This window comes from Branchiostoma lanceolatum, chromosome 15, assembly GCF_035083965.1.
Source record: "Branchiostoma lanceolatum isolate klBraLanc5 chromosome 15, klBraLanc5.hap2, whole genome shotgun sequence".
In the NCBI taxonomy this organism is placed as follows: domain Eukaryota; kingdom Metazoa; phylum Chordata; class Leptocardii; order Amphioxiformes; family Branchiostomatidae; genus Branchiostoma; species Branchiostoma lanceolatum.
Window position 1 is genome coordinate 12,276,929 of NC_089736.1, and position 18,186 is coordinate 12,295,114.

The 18,186-nt window shown below is 38.7% G+C and overlaps 1 protein-coding gene across 4 annotated transcripts; it reads left to right on the plus strand.

The window, feature by feature from the left end:
- Positions 1 to 1,125: 1,125 nt before the first annotated feature.
- On the plus strand, positions 1,126 to 15,743 carry LOC136420680 (probable cytochrome P450 CYP44). Of its 4 annotated transcripts, XR_010753288.1 has the most exons (11): positions 1,127 to 1,518; positions 5,926 to 6,154; positions 6,693 to 6,892; positions 8,085 to 8,289; positions 8,426 to 8,588; positions 9,483 to 9,649; positions 11,805 to 11,883; positions 12,736 to 12,892; positions 13,409 to 13,452; positions 14,056 to 15,141; positions 15,202 to 15,743. XR_010753288.1 is itself a non-coding variant. In XM_066407753.1 (10 exons), exons 1-10 carry the CDS (start codon positions 1,290 to 1,292, stop codon positions 14,164 to 14,166), a joined length of 1,584 nt encoding a protein of 527 aa, XP_066263850.1. In that variant the 5' UTR covers positions 1,126 to 1,289; the 3' UTR covers positions 14,167 to 15,743. The 4 variants fall into 4 exon arrangements, 3 of the variants coding, with proteins under 3 accessions (XP_066263850.1, XP_066263851.1, XP_066263849.1); XM_066407753.1 differs by having other exon boundaries at positions 1,126 to 1,518; positions 12,736 to 12,896; positions 13,413 to 13,452; positions 14,056 to 15,743; XM_066407752.1 differs by having other exon boundaries at positions 14,056 to 15,743.
- The last annotated feature ends 2,443 nt before the right edge of the window (positions 15,744 to 18,186 follow it).

Consider the following 18,186-nt stretch of genomic DNA (forward strand, 5'->3'; position numbering starts at 1 on the left):
GGGGGGGCAGTAGAACGCTATACATCTGATACATCCAGATGCAGAGACAGTTGTTTTTAAGATTCTCTATACAATTTGATTAGAATTATAATGGATATAAATTTGAACACCATATGGTAAGTTTTAACCAATAGAACTTTCACTCAGACCATTTGGGGTCGTGCCAGAAAACTATGTTAATGAACTGAGCTTAAGAAGGGCTTTGTTTTTGTGTCAGGGACTATACCTTGATTTGACTATTTATTGCTGATAGCTTAAGTTAAAATTTCTTTTCATAGATTTATTCTTATATTAATGCATACTTGTTACGTGCATTTTATAACAATGAAGCTATATCGTAATTGAAGGACTTACCCTTGCAAAACATCCAAGTACCTCAGCGTTGAGTGCATTCAGAATTTCTTACCTGTATCACATCAACAATCTAGGAACTAAAAGCCTCTGATTTGAGAAGAGTCTAACATTCATACACCTATTGCAGCTACAGGTTGGGCTGTTGTAAAAAGCTGTATGTAATATTACTTATTACATGTACAGATACAGAAAGTATTTGCTTTTTCACCTACTGAGAAGTCACAAAACTACCCTAAAGATTAAACTAAAATGCGTCTACCTCAGTCCACACGTGTGTGTACGCGTACCAGCAAAAACAGGGCACAGGGTATAGGGAGGGAAATATAACTAGGGGGTCCAAAATCTAATCATTTGGAGGTCTCAGGAAGACCTACCCACATAGATGAGATGAGACAGTCCGCTGAACAGAAGGGCGGCCTATACCGGAACTGGAGTTCCTACGTATACCTGGCCGTATCAACTCTACTCTACTCTGCTCTACTCTACTCTACTCTACTCTACTCTACTCTACTCTACTCTACTCTACTCTACTCTACTCTACTCTACTCTACTCTACTCTACTCTACTGTACTCTACCCTACTCTAAAACAAGCAATCCAGACAATCTTAAGTTATCGTGTTGACAGACAGAAAGACACACATACACACAGACAAATACATACGAACGTTGACGAAAGCATAACCTTCTTGGCGAAGGAATTGTAGTCCGGGCGTGGGGGCTTCCTCAAGTTGAAAGGTAAGTCACGTGGGTACCGTAACCAAGGTCAACTCAGTCCAACCCGACAAGAACGTTGCCACAAACAACCCAAGTTCACTTCGCCACAGAGAATCTAAGGGCACAGTGTTGACTGCAGCAGCAACGTTCTGTCTTTGCACACTTCTTATGCATTGAACATTATATATGAAGTAGCAGATCTAGACAAGGTACTCAAACTATGTCGCATATTCTGAAGATTGTTGGCAGAAGGGAAGCCGTTACGCAGGCAAGACTCCCGAATTGGACGATCTGGAAGACGTGTTTGGGACAAAATGGCCGGCGGGGCGCCAGCACAGCGACTTCAACTAAACAAACCGCCCAAGACAGACCAGTCCGGCGGTTTGACGAGATTCCCGGTCCGAAAGGGCTTCCCTTCATTGGTACAGCGTTGGACTACAGTCCTTTTGGTAAGCTTATGGCGAGGCAAACAATAGTCAGATGTATTAAAGGTTGCGTTGTTTGTACAGTTGTTTATTTTGAGTGACATGTGCCTTGAAACGTGAACACAGCAAGTGTTGGTATAGAATGCAGTATTCCATGTTGGTTAGGTAACACGGTGTTTGAAAAAAAATCAAGAAGTTCGCACAGCTGCTACTTACCCGTTTAATGATCGGCAGTAGCGGTGACAATTTACACAGCAGAGAAGTTTAAGATTTGCTCTAACGGACCTTGGCCGTTCAGGTCAATGTTCGTTCGGACGAGACCTAACGCTCTAGTTACCTCATTACACGTTAGGTCAAAGACTATGTAAATAGTACGCAGTTGTGGGTTGCAATGGATATCATGATTCGTGCTCGTAGCAGGGGAGTCCAAGTTCCAAGTACTTCCCAATGCAACACATGGTTAAGCTATGCAAAAACAATCGATTAAAACACATTTACCACCACTGCAAAGCTTGATTTGCCAGGTTCTTTGCTATTAAATATAAAAAAACAGGCCAATCTCGGCATCTTAACGAGCTAGAGCTAGAAGTTTGAAATCAGAACTGGATTTCACTCTCATCCTAATGGATCAGTCCAACCAGTCGATCAGCATTCAGGGGTCAATCGGAGGTCAAAACATGCCAAAGGTCATATATTTTGACATTTTAACGAGCTAGAGCTAGAAGTTTGAAATCAGAACTGGATTTCACCCCATGCCCATCCTAATGGATCAGTCCAACCAGTAGATCAGCATTCGGGGGTCAATCAGACTCATTTCAGAGGTCAAAACATGCCAAAGGTCACATATTTTGGCCAGATGATTAAACTACAAATTCTTCTGTCCTTCCTTGCAGAAAACTGATTGGTCCATTGCTCCCTTTCCCGTCACTCTGCGATGTACAGCATATACTGTAAATGCATTTAAGTTCGCGTGTTTATTTTATTTCGCGGTAGGAAGAAAATGGAATGCTCGCGGTGGTTTTGAGTTCGTGTTTGAAACAATTAGTAGCGCTACAGTTATTGGTGGGCAAAAACTTTTGCGGTGGTTTTAAGCTCGTGCTGAAGAGTTCACCGCGAAAACCGCGAACATAAAAACGAATTCGAACATTTCTGCATTTGCAGTTATATGGGAAACACGGATACATAGAAAACTAGAGTTCGGCGATCGCATACCTTCGCCGAATGGTGTCAACTTGTATGAAATATGTGTTTGAAAGGTGTGTTATGGATTGAATACTTAATGTATGATGATGTTCACCTTTATTTAACTTCCGAATGCAAGTATCAAATTACCGTTATTTACAACTTTGGAATCAGGGCATGTTCTTATCAATTAAGCAAACTAGAAAGGCAACATTTTCGAGAAAATGCAGGATATCTCCTCCCATTTTCTACACCTGAAATATGTCATCCTTAGCATTTACTATGAGGGAATTATGAAGTTTCTGCATGAGTTATGGAAAGGAGGTCTGCATTAGCATAAGTTATGTCCAGGTGTATTTAACCTTCCTTAAGGTACCTACATTTGAAGTATGACATCCGTAGCATGTACTGTAAGGGAAATACAAGTTTCTGCATGACCTCATTAGCATGATTTATGTCCAGGTGCATTCACCTTTCCTAGAGGTACCTACGTCTCAAATATGGCATCCATAGGATTTACCGTAAGGGAAATACACGTTTCTGCATAAATTATGCAAATGAAGTTCTCATTAGCATAATATATGTCCAGGTGTATGTACCTATTCAAAAGGTACATACATCTCAGATATGACATCCAAAGTATTTACCAGAAGGGAAATATGATTTTATGCATGAATTATGAAAATGAGGTCATCATTAGCATAGTCTATGTCGAGGTGTATTCACCTTTCCTAAAGGTGCCTACATCTCAAATATGGCATCCATAGCTTTTACGGTAAGGAAAATACAAGTTTCAGCATAGATTATGCAAATGAGGTCCTCATAAGCATAATTTATGGCCAGGTGTATTTACCTTTCTTAAAGGTACCTACATCTCAAATATAACATCAGAACCATGTACACGGTACATATAACTTTCTGCAATACCATTGGTAGAGCTACCAACCCACATCTACTTGGTTTTGGGCAGAAGACGAAGAAAAAGAACAGGCAAGCAGACTGGGCTCCGGTGACGTCCCATGAGGAGCGCTCCCGGGGAAAGTAGGTCACCCACCCGCAGGCCTGTCAGTACAATTTAACCTGAATATATAGACATAATAGCAAATTGAAAGGGAATTTCAACTTTTTTTTATTAATCATGGAAAGAATGACATGATTGGCATGTCATTATGTTAATAATCACTAATCGTTTCTACCTGCCCAAAACAATTAAGATCCACCAGAACCTGCTTTAGTTATCCTCCTCCAAAATTTAGATAATAAAATGCCCCCTGTAGTACCATAGGAACCCCCCAGAAGACCCACCTTCGAACTTGACCTTCTTTTCCCCTACCCCCAACAACCTACTAAATTTCATCACGATCCAGTAAATCTCTCTCGAGTTATGTCGCCAACAAACTAATTGTCAAACACAAAACTTCCACTACAGCGCCAAAGGAACACCGCAGGAAACCCATCTTCAAACTTGACCTTCGTCTCCCCAAAAAAAACTTACCTACCCAAAATCACCAACATCCGACATTGTCTTCGAGAGTTGATACCGTCAACACTATCACTCCATAAATCCAGACCAAACGCATACCCTTCTACCTCACGGCGAGGCAACATTACGTACCTTCCTACACAATTTCATCCATCCCAGGATCATATTTCACCTCTTCGCTTACTCTATTGTCACCCTTCCTGCCTTGTCGTTATCTTCGCCGAGTACTTGTACTCGGAGAAGATTATGTTTTCGGTTGAAAAATCTGTTGGGTGGGTCTGAATGTATGTCAAGAGCATAACTCAAGAAAGCTTCAATGAATCTTTATGATTTTTGGTAGGTGTGTAGTGGTTGTGCAAAGGAAACTAAAGTTCGAAAATGGTTCACCTTGCGTTTTTCAACAGTACTGCAGCAGACTTTACATTTTTTTGTGTCTGTATGTAGGCAAAAAAAGTGACGGAAACGTTGATGGATCTTCATGATTTTTTGCAGGTGTGTAGATGTTGTGAAAATGGGGGTCAAGTTCAAAAATGGTTCCCCTGGTATTTTCCGTTGGTACTGCAGCGGGCTTTGTGTGGATGTGTATTTGTATGTCGCCAGCATAACTCGCGAAGCTGTTGATGGATCCGTATGATATTTAGTGGATGGGTAGGGTTTACAGAAAGGAAGGTCAAGTTCGATAATGGGCCTTCTAGCGGGTACCTAAGGTACTGCAGCAGAGCTTCAAAATTTAGGGGCATATTTTCTGAAAGTGCTATGGTCATGATTTTTGTGTGGTAGATAGTTCATGCCACAGAAAGTAAGTTCTGTAAATTTTGGCTCCCTAGCGGCTTGTTTAGAACTGCAGTGGGTTTTTTTGTTTTGACATTCGGACATGAATAACTTGAGAAGGGGTCGACAGATCGTCGTGATGTTTGGTATGTAGAGAGCTCAGATGGTGCTTTACATTATCAATGACTAATTATGCAAATCAGGAGCTAATTTGCATAATTAGTAAGGAAAGTTTGTTAACCTACTGCATTTCAATGGGACATGGGACAGTGTCAGGTCATGTAAACAGATGGCCTTGCATAAACGTACATGTAGGTCAAATAAATAAACTATTCTCCAAGCAGAGGTGTGGGTCCAGCTGGTTTAACGCGTTCAGCTTAGGCATTTTTGTTCAACACGGTTGGCGACATAACGAAATAGGGACAAAATAGAAAGCCCAGCAGGACAAAAACACCTAAAAACACGTCAACCACCAGCCAGATTTATTCTATTCATATATATTGACTGTACTATTTCATAATCACTTTCAACTTACAACACTGCAATATCGAACCTTTGTGACCCATATAATATCAACATACTCATATTTTTTCATGACCAGTTATAACATATATCAGCACACTCTACATATATACTAGTCCTGTACCACCAAATGATTTTTAACCATATCTAGACTGGACTCATTCGCCCCATCATAACTTCCAAATGGTATGGTGCATGATCAAATTTGCAGGGGGTGATAAGCACGTAAATATTAATCACTCTCCATGATAAGCCTTGATTATTTGGCGAAGATAATGTGTTCGTGGAACTCTAGTTAGGAATGAAAAACGTTTATTATTTTTGCATATTTGCATGTAAAAAGTATATCATGCATGTTTGCATATACCCTTCATTGCAACACATCACCAATGGTTTGCCTCTATATTTGTTGTGTTGGGTATGTGGCCTGACCTAAGGCAATGAAGTAAAGAATTATTATCATTTTTTTCCAGGTCGCTTTCCAATAAAGACAAAAATGGCGAACTCCACAATTGAAAGATATAAGAAGTACGGAAAGATATACCGGGAGAATCTCGGCCCACGGGAAATGGTGTTCGTCTGTGACCCGAAGGACATCGAGACGGTTTTCCGGAATGACGGGCAGTATCCTGAGCGACCTGTTTCGGATTTCATTGTAACATACCGCCAACTCAAAAAGAAACCTATTGGCCTCGCGCAGCTGTAAGTATCTGTTGGTGAAAAACAGTTTTCTAGAAAAATGCTATAAGAGATAGTGTCATCATTTTCAAAAAGTGTGTTTATTTCTAGACATTTCTTGTAAGTATTGTTTATTTTTTTTCGAGGCATTTTTTCTGTTCGGTAACAAACAACGATCAGTATGAGAACAACTTAATTTACTTTTTTTTCAAACACCGTATAGTACTGTAGTATACAAAAGTGTGTGTGTGTGTGTGTGTGTGTGTGTGTGTGTGTGTGTGTGTGTGTGTGTATGTGCGTGTGTATGAGTGTGTGTGTGTGTGTACGTGTGTGTGTTGGTTTCATACCTCTAGTGTGTTCGTAGGTTTTGACAAAACTGGAAATGATTAGATTTTGGGCCCCTGGTGTTTTTTTATGGTGCTGCAGTGGAACTTCCGGTTTTGATATCTCTCCTAATAAGGACCAGTTGTGACAGTTAGCCTTTGATGTTTGGAAAAGATGGTGAGAAATGCTGGCAAAAGTAGTTTTTTCAATACTGTCTTTACTTTATCTTTGCATGCAGGAATGGAGAAGAGTGGTTCCGCGTCCGAAGTTCCGTAAACAAGGACTTGATGCGCCCTAAGGCGGTCGGTGCGTACGTCGTTCTGCAGGACGATGTGTCCCGGGAGCTAGTCGGGCTGATACGGGGGGTCGTACAGAAGGGCGAGACCGCTGGACAGGTTCCTGACTTTACCAAGCTCCTGTATAAATGGTCGCTAGAGTGTGAGTATTTTTATCATTACCATTGTTATCATTGACTTTGCAAGGTGTCGATGACTATGGGATGAGCCTGTATACCGGTGTCTACGGATGCCGCCATGTTTTATATGAAATCGCACAGGCGCCATCTTGTTTACGGTTAGAATGTGTCATGTGTACTGTTTTTGGTGTGTGTATATGTGTATGTGTGTGTGTTTGCGTGTCTGTGTTTCCGGATGTTTGTAGTCAGTATAAGTCAAAAACGTCTGGATGGATTGTAATGTCATTTAGTATGTGGGTTGGAAGACGAAGGTCAAGGTCAATTTTGGGCCCCTTGGTATGTGACCTTGGTACTGCAGCACAACTTCCATTTTATTTCATCATTTGACCTGAACGTGCTTTGGTCTTTATTTTTTCGTGGCAGATAGCTTGCAATGTGAGGAAGACGTGCTGTAGTGCTGTTTGGGCCACCTAGCAGCTTGCTCTGAAACTGCATGGGCGTTTTTTGTTAAAATCTTCCAAGGAGAATAACTGAACAAAGGAACGCCGGATTTCCGCGATATTTAGTATGCAGATAGCTTAGTCAGAGATGTACATAATGAAGTGCAAACTATGCAAATTGGGACTCAATTTGCATAACTAATGAGGAAAATCTATATTTGTAGTGTTTTCCATTATAGGACTCATACATGTTGTGGCAGCTAACACCTGTTAGTTCCCAAACTGGGGCAAATATTCCCCAGGGGCCCGACAGCTAGTGGTCAAACCACAAGTGGATATACAACCAAACCTATATACTTGATGTGGATAGCTTATGTGCTTGATATAATGAATTTGTGATAATGCAAGTAAGAATCTTATTTGCATAATCAATGGGGAAATTTCATTAACCCACTCTATTCAATGGTAAAAGTATTCAAAAATGCAACATATGTAACTGAGAACTAGAGGGACATATTAGATGAATAAAAATTATGCAAATGAAGACCTAATTTGCATGATTAATGAGAAAATACTGTAATTCTATATTGGTAGATAACTGGAATTTCATTTGGAAACTATGTGAAGGTGAACATGGTTGGATATAAATTATGCAAATGAGGGCCTAAATCTCATGATATATTTTTCATGGAGATAATAGGTTTCCGAACTCTTGTTGCTTTTGTAGACTGTACGCAAGACTTGTCAGTCAAGCTGAAGGATCTGTATTTTTCAGCCTTGAGTCTCGTCGTCCTGGGTAAGCGCATTGGCTGCTTGACCCTGGATCAGCTGCCCGAAGATTCTGACGCACAACGGATGATCGGAGCGGTGAACGACTTCTTCATAGGTTTCGCCAAGCTGCTAATGTCGCCTCCCCTGTACAAATACATCAGCACTCCTACATGGAAGAGATTCGAGAGAGCCATGGACACCATTACTAGGTGCGTATCTGTAGAACGAATGGCATTTCACTTTTGGATGAAAGCTTTACATAGACGAAGTGGCATTAATTGTCACCCTGGCGATTTTTACCTTTGCTCTGGTCACGAATTCTGAGTTAAACTAGTCGTCCCTTAGTGTTGCAGAAAAGATGATAGGAGAAAAGTTGAAGGAACTCCGCCAAATGGAACAGCCCCCAGAGGAGGCAGATTTTCTGACGAGCCTACTGTCCCGAGAAGACATGACCTTGGACGAGGCCATCCAGATGGCGGTGGATTTGCTTAATGGCGCGGTTGACACGGTGAGTTTTCTTCAATATCAATGGAGCTAAATCAAATTTAATTGCTTTTGGTCTTATTCATGATTTTTCTTCCCATAGGCTTACATATTATAATACGTGTTTGGCAAGGGCGCGTCCGTAATGAAGCAATAGGAAATGCACCACGGTCATTCATTCTATGTTGAGCTAGAACATTTACCAGATCATGTGAAAAACTGACAACTAACAGAAGACATTCAATTCCTTTTTATGGCAATTATATTACAAACTGCAATTAGCTACACCCCACAAAAGACACTTTCCAGCTGTAAGCGCACGACCGCATCACTCAAAATGCGCGTCTGTGCACGTCCGACCTCGCGCGCGGCTGCCAAACTTTACCCGCTAATTTCTCCAGGTACAAACAAGCTTTCATCAGTTTGACACTTGAAATCATTTGAGATGGCTAAAGGGGAATTTCCTACCAATATAAACACACGTTCATGCAGCCGTTTATTTTGGGGTACGGTACGGTTTTTTTTTCTCCACTCCGAGTTATACATGATTGAGACCCTATGTATAGTCGCGTTTCATTCATCTGAGTGTTTTTCAAATGAACTGGATGAATCTATGTATATTATATAATTTACAGAGATGGCATTTCTGTTTACAAGCTGTTGAGGACCAAGGTTGCTACATATTCTTAAATGAGCTAAATGAAGTAGACTTGGAGGAAAACTGGCTACTCTGTCCCTATAACCGAAAAAGCTTATTTCATCTACCTAAAAAAAATTATGATAATAATAATAATTAGCATTACGCTTTCAGAGTTTCCACGAAAATCATAAAGTTCCCATTCAGTCGTCTTATTTTCATATTTCATACAAGATCAAGAATGTAGACCTGACTTAATAATTTTCTGTCCGATCACATTAGACTGCACACACTCTTGTGTTTAATCTGTTCCTCCTGGCGAAAAATCCCGATGCTCAACGAAAACTGTATGAGGAGATTATGGAGGTAGTTCCACCAGGACAGCCCATAGACGACAGAGTGCTGAACAAGATGCATTATCTCCGTGCTGTTGTCAAGGAGACATCCAGGTACTTCTAAATCAAATCTGCATCTTCATAAAAACGTCGACATTTAGTTTTGTGATGTAATAGTAAATATGATAAATATGATAAATATGATAAATATGATAAATATGATAAATATGATAAATATGATAAATATGATAAATATGATAAATATGATAAATATGATAAATATGATAAATATGATAAATATGATAAATATGATAAATATGATAAATATGATAAATATGATAAATATGATAAATATGATAAATATGATAAATATGATAAATATGATAAATATGATAAATATGATTAATATGATTAATATAATAAATATAATAAATATAATAAATATAATAAATGTAATAAATATAATAAATATAATAAATATAATAAATATAATAAAAATAATGAATATAATGAATATAATGAATAGAATAAATAGAATAAATAGAATAAAAAGAATAAATAGAATAAATATAATGAATAAAATTCCCTGTTGGTGTCATACGCGCGCTGTGACATCCTATCGGTATAGGCGCGGATGATGATTCAATATATTGTTTCCTCAGGTTCTAAGGTTATTTTTAGAACACAGACCATCCAAGGTTATTTCTAGCACACAGAACATCCAAGGTTATTTTTTAGCACATCGAAGAACCAATTGTTTACACCACATAAACACCTGCGTCCTGCAACGGTATCGTCATCCACAGGTAATTTTTTATTATTATTTCACAACAAACATTGGGGTATGGGGAGGCATAAACTCCAGGGGAAAGACAAGACTTGTACCAGGAACCCTCAATGCAGAAAGATATCGTGACACAATACTTGATCCGGTGGCCATCCCTTTCCTCCATAACATGGGGCCGAATGCCTTGCTGCAAGATGATAACGCCCGCCCACACCGGGCAGGGATCATCGCCGACCATCTCCAGCATGCAGGTGTAGAGAGGATGGAGTGGCCCTCTAAGAGCCCGGACCTGAACCCCATCGAACATTTATGGGAGCAGCTTGGGCGAGCTGTCCGTGCAAGAGTGACCGAGAGAACAACGCTAGCTGACCTAGGACGACTGCTGGTGGAGGAATGGGACGCTATCCCACAGCATCGCATTGCGCGACTGGTGACGAGTATGAGGAGTAGGTGCCGTGCTGTAGTGACAGCGCGTGGCTGGATCACCCGTTACTAAGACTCCTTGCTAGCCCGTTACTAAGACACAGATTGTTGGTTTTGATAAAGAATAAACTTAGCTTTCATGAATTTGTCTTGTTTATTCTTGTTGATTTTCCACAATACTCACGTACAGAAGTCAATATCAACAGAAGAATATGTACGGAATAGCATGTTTGACTATAGTAAGGTAATCTGGGCACTTTATTTCTTCGACCCACTCACTTTAGCAGGCCTGATGCTCGTTTCATGAACTTGCAATCACAATAAGTTTGGTATCATGGGAAAGGGAATCAAATAGGCTTTTAAATGATATGTAATATATTGAAATCGGTAAAAAAATAACGGAAATATGATCGACCAAAGTTAGGGTAGCGGAACTTTTTGTGCGTAGTTTATAATGAATATAATAGATATAATAGATGTAATAATTATAATGAATATAATGAGTATGATAAAGATAATAAATATTATGAATATAATATGATATGATATAATATAATTTAATATATTATAATATGCCGGGGTTGAGATTGCGATTTGGGAGAATCTTTAAATTTCAAAATAGTTGTAAAAAGAGTCATAACTTTTTAACTACGATTCATGTCACTTTAGATCAATTAATCAATTGATTTATATAGAAGACCACCTGTCTCTCTGATGGTAAAATCGGCGATACTGCCAAGTTGCAATCTCTTCCCTTACATATAAACATGTGCTTGTTTATTATCTCTTTGAAACATGGGGGTAACGTTTTGGGTGTGTATGTGTGTGTGTGTGTGTGTGTGGTGTGTGTTTGTGTTTCCGGAGTCAGCATAACTCAAGATGAACCTCTGGATGGATTATGATGACATTTGGTCTGTGGGCAGGTGATCGGAAGACGAAGGTCAATGTCGATTTTGGGGTGCCTTGTATGTGACCTTGGTACTGCAGCAGAACTTCCGTTTTTAAATATTTTTTGTTCTTTGTATTGGATTTGGCTAACGCCTCTTTTTATCCCCCCAGGATTTATCCAACTGTCTTGAACACTGCACGAATCCTGACCCGTGACGTAGTGCTGTCGGGCTATCACGTGCCGGCGAAGGTACAATGTTTTAATAATACACTTGTCAACATCAACACACACAAAATCTTAGAGTACTTAAAGGCAACCAAAGCAATATTAGTGCCCCCAAAAAGGGAAAAAAATGATGCTGAAATATTTATGGTCGTGACATTTACTATAACTGTTTAGCACATTTGCGTAGTAGCTTCATACTTTGAGCATTTTAAAACCACCCAAAAACGTGCCGCACGATGATCCCCTTTGTTCGCGAGCCTACAAAAAACCCTGGAGACGATTTTCAGTGAGTTCTCACATCACAACAACAACGTATTTTTGCATCATGGACGTCGATAGACATTGTTATAGTGTTGTTGGAACTAATCATGGCTAAATAAACAGACTTTCAAACTCAAAATTTCGGTCCCTAATATTGCTTGGGTTCCCTTTAATTCTACACAGTACCGTGCTCAATTTTCAATGAGCCGGCTCACTGATGGAAATGCGCATATAACATTGCAAGGTCAAAGTAAAGACCACTGCGTATGCATTTAAGCCGTTGTTGTGTCATCATCATCATCAGCTGTTCATGACAGTCTCACTGTCTATTCATACTTAACACATGTCCAGAAGTGTTTGTTTATGTCTAAGGGGCCTTGAACTTTAATAACATATTACCCACAATCTCTCACACTGCGCATGTCTTATTCAAACAGTGAGCCAGCGTATAGCTGCTACGCAATCTATCATGAATATGTACACATTGTGTGTATAAGAGAAGTCTTCTTTACGATATGGGTAAACCTACTCCTTTGCATATGATGAAGAAAATAAGAATGAGAAATTCAAGACGCAAACAACGTTTAATCTAGAACTTCCATACTCATCTTTCAGACCACTGTTCTTCTGGCTCAGAATGTCATAAGCACACTTCCGGAGTATTATCCGGAACCGGAATCATTCATGCCGGAGAGATGGCTCCGGACTGGGTCATCAAACGTCCAGTCTTTCTCCCTTCTGCCTTTTGGTTATGGACCGAGGATGTGCGTTGGTAAGTAAAGCTGTTTTTGTTTCTGGCATGAAGAATAAATACGTGTTCAAATAAAATAAATTCATAAACTTTTGATAACAATTCAAAACAATCACGCTAAAGTGTCATGTTTGATAGTCTCTCACATAATTGTATCGGTCAGGAATGACACCAATAGCTAGATGAGCTGACTCCGGGGGTTTATCGTGAACTGTCAAACCATGGGCGGCGGAGTGATATATCCTTACCTGTGGTGATTCAAGCTGCCCTAGCCTAGCTAGTGCGCCTGATGATGGGTACCTGCGCGGCGTTTATTTATGCCTGTTGAGGAAAAAAGTAGTGCGGATGCTATCAACTTCTATCTCAATTATATAACACTAAGTGATAAAAATTAGCATTACAGGCAAGAAATTCATGTTTGATGCGAAAAAATAATGTTTGCAGCAGAGTTTGCAGTTTGCAGAGAACCGCACGCCACAGAACCTAGACTACTTTACTTTGCTAACTACGTTCTTTTTTTACCGTTTGCATCAACAGGTAGACGTTTTGCGGAACAAGAGCTGTATCTGGGGCTTGTCAGGGTGAGTCTTCATATCACAATGATATCAATAAGGCCAATCTGGGCCAATTTTATATTTGACGAATAAGTCATGTTTAAGATGGACAGAACATCCAATGTTCTGTTTGCAGACAACGCATACAATATAGATATAGAGCGAAAAAACTACGAGTTTGCGACAGAATAGAAATACTTGTTGTAACAGTGTAGTTCAAGCGTCACTTACTGACCGGGCCGGACCTTTTAGCCTAGTGGTAAGTTGGTTTTGTGCGCTTGGGGTCTCAGGGACCTTCGGGGAGGTTCGATTCCCCGGGAGCCAGGAGACTGTACTCAGTACTGAAAAACTTTATAATGACCCTCTAAAATCTGTTTAATGACCGTCTAAAATCTGTTTCATGACCCTCTAAAAGCTGTATAATGACCCTCTAAAAGCTGTATAATGACCCTCTAAGAGCTGTTTAATGACGTCGACCCTCTAAAATATGTATAATGAGCCTCTAAAATATGTATAATGACCCTCTAAAATATGTATAATGACCCTCTAAAATCTGTATAATGACCCTCTAAAATCTGTTTAATGACCCTCTAAAATCTGATTAGATCATGTTTTCTCTCAACCGTACAGATTATCCAAAACTTCCATGTTGGTTGGGAAGGAGATGATATGAAGCAAGTGTGGAGGCTTGTCAACGCACCAGACAGAGACACGTTCATATTCAAGGAGAGGGAAACGTAGAACGGCAAAGGATGACGTATAAAGGTTCGGGAATGATGTTATTAACACATGTATTAGGAGAGGTCAAAATGTGAGGTGTAAAGGTTTCAAGAATGGTGTAATTAACACATGTATTAGGAAAGGTCAAAATGTGAGGTGTAAAGGTTTCAAGAATGGTGTAATTAACACATATATAAGAAGAGGCCAAAATGTGAGGTGTAAAGGTTTCAAGAATGGTGTAATTAACACATATATTAGGAGAGGTCAAAATGTGAGGTGTAAAGGTTTCAAGAATGGTGTAATTAACACATGTATTAGGAGAGGTCAAAATGTGAGGTGTAAAGGTTTCAAGAATGGTGTAATTTACTCATGTATTAGGAAAGGTCAAAATGTGAGGTGTAAAGGTTTCAAGAATGGTGTAATTAACACATATATTAGGAGAGGCCAAAATGTGAGGTGTAAAGGTTTCAAGAATGGTGTAATTAGCACATATATTAGGAGAGGTCAAAATGTGAGGTGTAAAGGTTTCAAGAATGGTGTAATTAACACATGTATTAGGAGAGGTCAAAATGTGAGGTGTAAAGGTTTCAAGGATGGTGTAATTAACACATATATTAGGAGAGGCCAAAATGTGAGGTGTAAAGGTTTCAAAAATGGTGTAATTAACACATATATTAGGAGAGGTCAAAATGTGAGGTGTAAAGGTTTCAAGAATGGTGTAATTAACACATGTATTAGGAGAGGTCAAAATGTGAGGTGTAAAGGTTTCAAGGATGGTGTAATTAACACATATATTAGGAGAGGTCAAAATGTGAGTTTCAAGAATGGTGTAATTAACACATATATTAGGAGAGGTCAAAATGTGAGGTGTAAAGGTTTCAAGAATGGTGTAATTAACACATGTATTAGGAGAGGTCAAAATGTGAGGTGTAAAGGTTTCAAGAATGATGTCATTAACACATATATTAGGAAAAGGTTAAAATGTAAGGTGTAAAGGTTTCCGGAATGGTGTAATTAACACATATATTAGGAAAGGTGCAAATGTGATGTGTAAAGGTTTCAAGAATGATGTCATTAACAAATATATTAGGAAAGGTGCAAATGCAACGTGTAAAGGTTCAGGAATGATTTCAGTAACAGATATCTAATGATAGAAAATCTCTTACTTATCTAAAGTATATGTTATTAGAAGATCTGGCTTAAACGATAATTTGCAAAGAATTATATTCATTGCTTCAAAAAGAGGGCGTCGGAACCTTAAAAGCTGTGGCTCTACCCTACATACTGGTAAAAAGAAAACATTCCTAGCAATTGCGTTATGATTTGCGTCAGTTCGGTCAAAGAATGTTGAAGATTGTTATCTATATAAATATGCAGTGATTATGTACCTTATAGCATAAGTGTTTACAGCGTGTTCAGTATATTTACATGTACGGGTGATGTAGGTGGAAAATACAGGTGGATGAAAGCGTTGTTTCCATATTAAAGGGGACCAACAGTTGTTAAAGTTTGAAAATAAATGGAAGTAAGCTCACCATAAAGCACATTTACTACATGTTGGGAAGTAAATTCATGCCATTAAAGTGGCCTTAATACTCCTTGTGTCTTCATTTTTATAATCAAAAGAATAGCTTCTCGTATACGTAAGGTGCTGCATAATAGTGTATATACAGTTCATTTTCCTTATCTTTTTTAATGAAGCATATATCAATTCCTGTTTCAATTGAATGTAGAGATAGAAAAAAAGATAAATGCCTGGTGTGATAAAATGACACGAGATATCCTCACGTGAGCATAAACGAAATACTTTACAATATACGAACACATGTTCCGTCGTGGCTAGAAATGATACCATCCATATAGTCCCTCCGACCGAACCTTACACTGGTTGATCTAGCCTTAAACATCTCAGTACAGGTAGCCATGGTCTTGATATTCTGCCATCTCAAGTTCCTCTAGATCTTGAATCGTGTCATCCGACCTAGCAGTATATTTTCTGGCCGCTGCTTTCTTGGACGCCTCAGCCGCGAACGTTGATCACTTTTAAAACCAGTTACTCTTTTTCTCTCGAAAAGAAAGCAGAACCGGAAACACTGATAGTGTGTTGAGATTCCTTTATTTCCAAGGCAAGTGGAGGGAGTGGGGTGGGGGTGAGTCTAGATAACAATGACGTAAGAAACATGCTCAAACTTCAAAGTGAATAGATAAAAAGTGCATTAAATCTTGTAAAAATGTTAAATCTGTGTGGAAACCACAATAGAAACATCAGAAACGTATTGCTTATGAAAAATTATCAGTAGCTCGTAAAAGTTAACTCGTATTACAATATATTACATGCCAGTGCCTGCGTGTATTAGATGGAGTGGATCATAGCACCGATGTCCTTTACCGCCTGTCTTCCTTTCTTTTAACAATTTTCAAAGACGCCTTTGCCATTTTTTTTGTTCAAACTATTCAACAAATGCAAATATGCCATCTTTTTTTGAAACCTAGACAACAAAGGCGCCTCTACCATTTTTTCAAACTATTTAAAAATGCACCTGTCACCTTTTTTAAAACATAGACGCATATTTAACATAGACGCCTCTGCCATATTTTTTTTTCAACTATTGAACAAAGACGCCTCTGTCATATTTTTTTCTTCAAACTATTTAACAAACATTCCTTTGACATCTTTTTTCAAGCTATTTAACAAACAATCCTCTGCCATATTTTTTTCCAAACAAACAAAGGCGCCTCTGCTATTGTAAAAAAAAAAACTATTTAACAATGGAACATCTGTCATCTGAAAGCTTCAACCACAGAACAGTCCTTGAAGACTTTGAACATCTAAATATTCAGTGATACAACAACTTGAGCTTGGACATAGAAAAATGTTGATCAAATTTGTGCAAAAAACGCTTTTAAGTGGTACATACAAAATAAACTAGTTCCTAATCCGGAACTATCTCAAAGAAGTTGTAAATAAATCATTCTTACATCAATATGCAATAATATGACGGTTTCATCTTGTTGAAATAAAGTGAATAAATATGAAACAATAGTTGGCTGATTACATTTACATGAACACTTCTTCACATCCTCACATATTTAGGCCCTCGCCCACCATCCTCTTCATAATTCATTTGTCATAACAGCAAAATTCAAATCCCAAAAAACCTGATTCGTCAACGATAAAATGTCTTATTGAAAACTTACTTTAAAAAGAATAAATACATAAATCAATGAAAATTAAGTAATTCTCTTCATGTTTATCAATAACAAAGGCAAGAATTTAAGCATTGAACTTATTTGTCCCAACACTATTCACAGTGTACAAATGATAAGCCAGAGGCACATTAGGTCATATATGTACATTTTATAAATAATAAGCCGTTTTATATATATTACACAGTAGCTGATTGAAGATTTGGTTATTATCTCCATGAAAAATGGAGATATAGTTTTGAGTATGTCTGTGTGTGTGTGTGTGTCTACGTCTGTGTGTGTGTGTGTGTGTGTGTTTGTGTTTCCGGACTACTATAGTCAGCATAACTCAAAAACCTTGATGGATTACAATGATATTTGGTATGTGGGCAGGTGTTGGGGAGCCGAAATTCCAAGGTCGATTTTGGGCCCCCTGGTATGTGACCTTGGTACTGCAGCAGAACTTCCGTTTTTGTATCTTTCGACCTGGACGTGCTATGGTCTTTTTTTTCTTTTTAGTGGCAGATAGCTTGTGATGTAATGAAGAAGTGGTGTAGGTTTGGGCCCCCTAGCAGCTTGTTGGATTTGCTTCTACAATTCTATCCCATCAGGCAACACACATATCTTGGTTAAGAAATTTAAATTTGCGAAAATGTTTTGGGCACTTTCCCAAAGTTCTGCAAATGTAACCTTTAGCCGTGTTTGACGTATTGTTGGGTTTAATTACTGAACTTGAGAACTTAATACAATTTTTGATTTGAATTGATCATTTTCTATTGATCACACACATGCGCATACATACACACGTGCGCTACACCGGCTCATAGATAAAACGGGAAGCAGAAGATGCTGTTT

What these genes read in the sequence shown, in the direction of transcription:
- LOC136420680 (XM_066407753.1), top strand. Translation starts at nt 1,290, where the DNA reads ATGTCGCATATTCTGAAGATTGTTGGCAGAAGGGAAGCCGTTACGCAG. An exon ending in GTTGGACTACAGTCCTTTTG is followed by an intron (nt 1,519 to 5,925) that starts GTAAGCTTATGG and finishes ATTTTTTTCCAG; the next exon opens with GTCGCTTTCCAATAAAGACA. An exon ending in CCTATTGGCCTCGCGCAGCT is followed by an intron (nt 6,155 to 6,692) that starts GTAAGTATCTGT and finishes CTTTGCATGCAG; the next exon opens with GAATGGAGAAGAGTGGTTCC.